Consider the following 7,287-nt stretch of genomic DNA (forward strand, 5'->3'; position numbering starts at 1 on the left):
TTTTTTGAAATATCAAACCTATCCTGAATGAAAAAGGGATTGCTGAATATTTTGAAATAATATATGATTATGGTTTGAGATAATTAATTAGTATACATGCGGGGTTCATTACTTTCGTCATTAGACCGTTAGGTAGGCCCCATTACTATATATGTGGGCCCATTAGTTTTTGGCCATTGGGCCCTCTATCTAAGGCTCACTAGGAGATCACTGATTAGTATAATGATTGTCATTAGGCCCACTATGTAGTCCCCACTGGTTTAATATATTATTGATCATCATAAGTGAAATGCACATTTTTTCTTTTCCAGATAACAAGCATCCAAACAGGAGAAATACTTATTCAGCCAAAAAATAAAAATCATCCTCATGTTAGTTGAACCAAACCACAAAGTCTAAGGTTGTGAAGAACAGCCCTTCTCATATTACCAACTAAACAAGTGCATTTGTCACTTTATTAAAAGATTGGGGTAATTCTGTCATAAAAATGCATCCTTGAAAAGATGGCAGGACAGGGAAAGTTGTCAGGGACATCCATGACACTGGTGCGTCTTCCTCTTGGCACTCATTTAAATTATGAAATAATTATATAATAACTTCGGATTTGCCTATATATTTCTTTTGCAATTTTAGATATAATCTGTTTCTTCGATGTAGGATAAAGGTTGATTCATAGCCTAAAAATCACATTAATAGACACACGTATAAGCTGCATCTCATAAAATCTCTGGTGAATGTAATTTTTTAAATATTTTTGGTTTATGTTTGGAATTAGTAAAATATTTAAAAAATGTCTTAAAATCTATTGGTTTTTTCTTTGGTACCAAGATACACAATTATTGTGAGAGTCAGTCACCATGATTACAGAGCATGAGATCTCAGTGAATCTTTCCTGTTTCTGATATAAACCTTCTTGAAAAAGAACTAACAGCAAGCCTCCTTTAATAACATGCTTACAGCCCTTTTACACATTGCTTGCTCTAAGTTAAAATGAATCCTTCGTCTAAAAGAAGATTTCAAACAAGAGTTACAATGAGGAATTCATAGGAAAAATCAATTAATTTTCAAAATTGACTTCATCATATCATAGAAGAGATAGCTTAAAGCTGCAGATGGCAATACCTGTAAAACCCCCATTAGAACAATTGCATTATTAGTAATAATAATAAAATAATGATGATGATGATTGATATCTAATTTTAAATTAGAATTAAGATTATTGTGTTGGATTCAGTTGTTGGGTTGATATTTTGATCAGGAAATAGTTGATTTTTTTTTTTAAAGAGGAAAGGTATGTAATATGTTGAAGAACATCCTCTTTCCATCCTTAGGGAAGTGATTTGGACTACCTGCAATGATAGATTGATAGGGAAAACTCACCATGTATTTGCATGGGTCCTATCAATCCCACCAATGAGAATGCTCTTTTTATAAAAATGTAGTATGTACTTGCCTCCCTTGGTGTTTTATCCAACGATGGCTACTTTGTTGTTGGATCAAATATCAAGGGCGGCAACTTGATTACATGCAGCTACACTCGGACATTATATGAGCCTGTTTGGTTGTACAATATGGAGGACTTTACTCCACCCTTGTTTGTTTTGGATTTTGAGAAACGATCATGATTCCAAACTTGATTGTTGTAATTAAAATTAAATGTAAATTTGAGTCCAATAATCAGTTTTGGACTGACAATCCGTTCTCAAAATTTTAAAACAAACACTATTTGGATTGCAAGAAAAACATATCGGAAGGAATTTTTTTTTCTTTCCCTAATTTAGTGAGAAATGATATGACTATGGTTAATTTAGAAGGATATTATCATAAATCGAAGGTACCTCTTAAGTAAAAATTGAATAAGATTGGTTCAAGTTGTATTTTTTCTTGGGTAAAAAGATGGGAAATTTTAGAAATATTTTTCCTTTCCAAACTTTTTCAATAAATTTCCTGCAACCCAAAAATAATGCCTTAGTATTCTTGAAACAAAAAGGTAGGGATGGGTGGAAAATCTCAAACCTGAAATGTGCTAGGAACCAGACCTGCAAAGAGGGAGCCAACTCCATCTCTTTCTATCAGCTTGATGAATGCAGCAACCAGACCAACTCTAGTAGCTTGCTCAAGTTGGAGCTGCCTACGAATGACTTCGAGCGGGTAAGTCACAGTTTCAGCACATGCCCCAGCAATGGAAGCGTATATCAGGGTCCTTACAACACCCAATTCAACCCCATTAGTTACCTTCCTCTCACTCCCACCATCACTCATGCTATCATTCTTGTTGCTGTTGCTATTACTAAAGTTACTAGAAATATAGGAAGCCTTAAGCATGTCATAAACCCCATAGAAGATCGCGCTAGCGGGGCCTATGCTAATCAGGGCAGGAGAAATGCCCTTATATAGGGAGAGGAACCCTTCTTTGTGTACCATATGAAAGAAGCAACCCACCACCCCACCTAGGGCTTCTCCCCCTGGCGCAATCAGCCTCGTTCGAATCTGCAATTTCCAATCATTTTTCTATATACATTAAAATGTCTAATACTATTGTACCTTTTTTCTCTCTTTCTTTTTGTCTTTTTGGTTTTTTTGCTTGCAAGCCCCACCCTACATGTGGCCACGTGTATGTTGTAATTGAGTTAATCTTACGCATCCCCTTATTTTGATACACACACACTACAATTCCCAAACAAACTGTCAGCCCCCTATGTGAGAAGTGTAAAAAAGTGGGGTGCATCTATAAAAAAGGGAGGTGAGAATATCAGCTGCTTTCAAAAAATTTAAAAGGGAAATGAAATTTCCACCACTTTTTCTTGTATTTTGCCGTACAAATGACTTTATTTTATGGAATAGTCAAAACCAAAGGGGGTAGAAATAAAGTCAAGTCAATTTTAGGGTATGTTCTGTTGAGCTATCTATCATGAAAAGGAAATGACGTGGCAAATGGAAAGGAAAAGTGGTGGAAGGAGCGTTTTGTTGGGGTAGAAATAACATTTCCCTTTCTAATTTTATGACTCATAGGTGTTTATAAATGATCAAATTATCTCGTTGATATCAATTTTGTGCGTGTGTGTGTGTGATGAAAGAAATCTCACTGTATCGAGTGGCAGACAAAGAGCGGTAGCTGTAATTCCTGAGATTCCGCCGCCGATGAGTCTATCATGACTTGTGATCTCTTTCTTTCCACAGGCGCGTTGGAGCCAATCGCAGTACATGTCATAGCAGATGAAGTTGATGGATTTGAACGGTATCATGCGAAATAGATTCAAGACATTGCCCTTCCAAAAGCCGGTCAGCCCTTCGGATGCCCAGATCAATTGAATCGTATTTATCCATGTCTGTTTTGAGCCTTGGATGATGCTTTCGAGCTTTATTCTCTCCAATGGAGCCACGCACGTCCTGTATATTTGTTGGCCCATACATGTATATAAGATAATGATCAATTGTATTTGTCCAAGTTTTGTCAGATAGCCGTGAAAATTATGTGAAATCAGGACCGTTGATCTTGTATAACATCACCGAGGGCCGACCATGGTCTTGTCCCCATTGGATGCGGACATCAGATGCGTAAAATAAAGTACCAAGAGAAAAAAAATCAAAGATTTTTCTTGGCAGAATGATAAGAGAAGCTTTTTGATCAAGGTCCGAGAATCATCCGATCAAGGTGTTCTCAATGACATTTGGCTGGTCTTATAGTTGCCCTTTACATCATTTGATGTGGCACAAGTAGATCCCAATCAGTGTCTTTCAAGGAAAAGATAATTAATTAAAGGGTGTTTAAAGGAGAGGACTGCTGCGGAAGGAGAAAAATCCTAGAGGTGTTTTAGGTTGGTGAAGACAACCCCGTTATCTCTACATCAAGGTGATAGCCTTGACCATTTCTTGGGTTAGAGCCCTTCTTAGCTTCTGATTTGTCTCTGCATATGACTTACAGCGTGGATGGTCTGAGGGATGCACTACAATGAGTGGAGGCTAGTCACTGTACAGGCTTGGTATCCTCCTAGTAGCAGCCATTTCAAGTAGAATTTTGACAGATCAATTCTGGAAAACCACAGGCCTGTTGGAAACTTGGAATAGGTGGTTTTTTGCAAGATCATGATGGTACAACGGTTTGGGCCTTCTCAGGTCCCATAGGGATTGCAAACCCAAATGAGGTGGAGATCAGAGCTGTGTATCAAGGGAGTCTCTCTCATCCTTGGTGATTTGCTCACTGGATCAATTAGATTTTTGGACCAAGTGGCATGATCCTCTATCTCCTTTCATCACCTATGAAGGTTGGCAAATAGTGAGGCCGATCGGCTAGCCAAGGAAGAAGCTTCTAGGCGTTATTGGAGATCTTCGATTTCCGTCCTTGATAGGAATTGTTTTGCATTTTTTTAGTTCCTTCTCTCTTGGGTTGTCTTGTTCTTGTTCAACTCGATCATCCGGTGGCCCAGGTTTCATTCTTTATTAATAAAATTCTTTGCCATACAAAAAAAAGTGTCTTTTAAGGATTGTAAAAGTGACTTTCATTTTAGCAATTTTCATATGGGGTGCATGAGAGTAAAAAATTAATGGAATATTTGTTTACCCAAGGTGATAGAAGGGTGGAGGGGCTCATGAGGGGCGATTGGAGAAGGCAGTGAGGAAAGCATGTGACAGGGTTGGTAAACAATGACAAAAAATCCTAGTTTAAAATAAGAATCTTGTTTTCCATGTTTTCGAACCCCATCTCATGCTCCTCACTCATCTCCCCTCAAATAGCTCTGTCTCTAAGCTTTTTGCCCTTCTCATACATTAGGGCATGTCTTACAATAATGAATACATCCCCTCAAGTTTAACCCTGACTTTTCGAAGTCATAAGTGACACCCCCTTAGTTTTCAATAATGCTTGTTACGTGACGGGGTGGACGGGAATGAAGAAATTATTAGGGGGTGTCTTTAATGAATTTTGAACTATAGGGTGAAAAGTCAGGGGGTCTACTTCATGGACGGTGAAAAGTCAAGGGTTGTTGTTGATGACTTTGAAAAGTCAAGATTATCGTTGAAAATGTCAAAAAGTTGAGGGTGAGTATATGCATTTTAGTATACCATGGAATATTAGTGAGGCTAGTTGTGAGAGATGGGCTGAGAGGGAGAGACTTGAGAGGGTGGGGATGAGGGGAGCATGAAAACCCCCTTGAAAACATGAAAAAAAAAGACAATTTGAAGTAGGGTTTTTATTTTCACTATTTATTTTTCATGCTCTCTCCACCTTTGCCTTCTCAAGTCTCTCCCCACACTTCTTCTTAACTCCTCTTTTACAATTGGGCAACCAATGTTCCATGGAATAATTTTTCATGATTTCCAAACATGGGCGTGTTTGGTAACCATGAAAACTTATTTCACAAAATATTCGTAGGCCCAATCGTGACAGTAGCGGAGAAAGAGGAATGGTTAGAGATTTGTGAGGTCGGGCGTGGAGACTGGAGAGCGCATAAGAATTCTCTAAAAAATAGTGAAACAATAAGCTACTTCAAATTGGGTTTTTTCTTTTCCTGTTTTCTTGGGCTTTTCATGCTCCCCCCACTCTCACACCCACTCAAGTGTCTCCCTCTCCAACCATGTCACACAATTGGCGCCACAAATATTCCATGAAATATTTTTTCAAGGTGGCCAAACATGGCCTATATGTTTAGAGAGAGACCTTGAAACAATGGTAGATACAGCACCAGCCAAAAGAAACTTGGGCATGTCACTCCAAGAACTCTTCCCTTTAGAGTTTCTTGCTATTGGAGCTCTCCTTTTGTACATACTTTCTCCATCCTCTTCTTCTTCTTCTTCATCTTTTTCCTTGATTCGGGCAAAACGAGCTCTAAGAGACACAAATTGTACATTATTGTTGAATTGCAATACTCTTCTTGAGACGAAGACATCGGCAATGGCTTTCTTGATCTTAAAAATCAAGTTCGGAGTCGAAACAAGCTGAGATTTCTCGACATGGGTCGATCGGAGAATTGCGTAAGAGATAACGGATATGAGAAGAGGACTCTCCAAACTATCATTCCTTGTTTCAGGGTCCGGCGGGAGGGAAAGGTCTGGAAAATATTTCTGCAATGTGGGTGTGGGTGTGGGTGATAGAAAATGGTGCATGGTGCTACTTGACAGAGATTTGTATAAAGAGAAGAGTAGTGTAGGTTCATGTTGCTGTTGTGTTTGGTTGTGTGTGAATGAATTTTGTGTGGTAGGAGAATTTGTAGCCTCGTATTTCATAAATGAGAAGATAAGGAAATACTGGTTGGGCAAAGAACATATAAAGGAGGGGTTGCCATTTCCATGTGCAATAACTTTCCTTCTTTTATTTAGATGAATGTACTTTTGATGAGTGCCTTTAAATTGCTAATACTCCTTAAGATGGCATCACCCCAATTTTAACCAATGTGAAGGGAAATGATATATTCTCCCCTTTTTCTTCCTTAGGACATCCCCTTATAGTGAAAGAGAGTAGTCATAAATATACTAGAGGCGGCTGTCCCAGGGAAGAAAAGGGGCGCAGATATATCTCTACGCCAATGCGAATCCTACAATTGTGGGCCCTACCTTGGTTTCACATGATTCAAAACATACTTAAGATGATATGGTAAAAAACTATGCTAATAGAAGCATTCAATGGCCAAAAGCACATCGATTAGATGGTTAGGATCATTGGATGAGAATGGGTTCGCCCGTATAATCAATCTAAAAATGGGGTTATATCAGGCACAATTAGGACTAACAGCAGAACCAAATCGGATTAGATCTAACTTTTCATGATTCATTTGAATCCTAACTCAATTGGGATCTAGTCGGTTGGATCAGCTGATCCTACATTTTTTTTTTGTGTCATGATATTAAAAATGGAGTCTTCTAGGTCCTGCTATTGTTTTATATAGTTAAAATTTTGAACAAAGTATTTTCATTATGTGTTTTTGGTGATAATTTGGCAAACACAATCACATAGCTACAAATGGAGACCAAGGTACGAGACGTGAACAACATATTGTGGAGTTAGATTCCTTCAATGTTATTAGATGGTTGAGTGGGAAAACCCCTCACCCTTGGAGATTTTCAGGGTTTACTGATGAGATCCTTGATTGAGTGACGGGTCACTTAGTCCATTACCACAATGACAGAAGATCAGCAAATGGAGGGGAGGATAGACTGGCCCCTTCGGAGGTGTCTAGATCAGCATTTGAGATCTTTGATTTTCTTCACCATTGAGTTATGTATCTCTGATGCAGCTCTTTCTCATTGCCCTCACGTACTCTTTTGTTGCCTCGACTTTCTCGGTCGGGAGCC

General features: G+C 38.5%; 1 protein-coding gene across 2 annotated transcripts; it reads right to left on the reverse strand.

Moving 5' to 3' along the window:
- Nucleotides 1–878: 878 nt before the first annotated feature.
- LOC143846081 (putative mitochondrial adenine nucleotide transporter BTL3) lies at nucleotides 879–6,203 on the reverse strand. 2 transcript variants are annotated; one of them, XM_077354493.1, is made up of 4 exons: nucleotides 5,657–6,203; nucleotides 3,087–3,390; nucleotides 2,040–2,490; nucleotides 879–1,122 (listed from the first exon to the last, which is right to left on the reverse strand). In XM_077354493.1, exons 1-4 carry the CDS (start codon nucleotides 6,100–6,102, stop codon nucleotides 1,085–1,087), a joined length of 1,239 nt encoding a protein of 412 aa, XP_077210608.1. In that variant the 5' UTR covers nucleotides 6,103–6,203; the 3' UTR covers nucleotides 879–1,084. The 2 variants fall into 2 exon arrangements, with proteins under 2 accessions (XP_077210608.1, XP_077210607.1); XM_077354492.1 differs by having other exon boundaries at nucleotides 2,017–2,490; nucleotides 5,657–6,202.
- Between the last annotated feature and the right edge of the window lie 1,084 nt (nucleotides 6,204–7,287).

Source organism: Tasmannia lanceolata, unplaced genomic scaffold, assembly GCF_043159265.1.
Source record: "Tasmannia lanceolata isolate RefF3 unplaced genomic scaffold, GAP_Taslan_0.1 ptg000015l, whole genome shotgun sequence".
Taxonomy (NCBI): domain Eukaryota; kingdom Viridiplantae; phylum Streptophyta; class Magnoliopsida; order Canellales; family Winteraceae; genus Tasmannia; species Tasmannia lanceolata.

Coding starts and splice junctions, on each gene's coding strand:
- LOC143846081 (XM_077354492.1), bottom strand. CDS start 6,102: ATGCACCATTTTCTATCACCCACACCCACACCCACATTGCAGAAATAT. Junction 2,491..3,086: donor TTTGTCTGCCACTCGATACA/GTGAGATTTCTT, acceptor TGGAAATTGCAG/ATTCGAACGAGGCTGATTGC. Junction 1,123..2,016: donor TGGTTCCTAGCACATTTCAG/GTTTGAGATTTT, acceptor GGGGTTTTACAG/GTATTGCCATCTGCAGCTTT.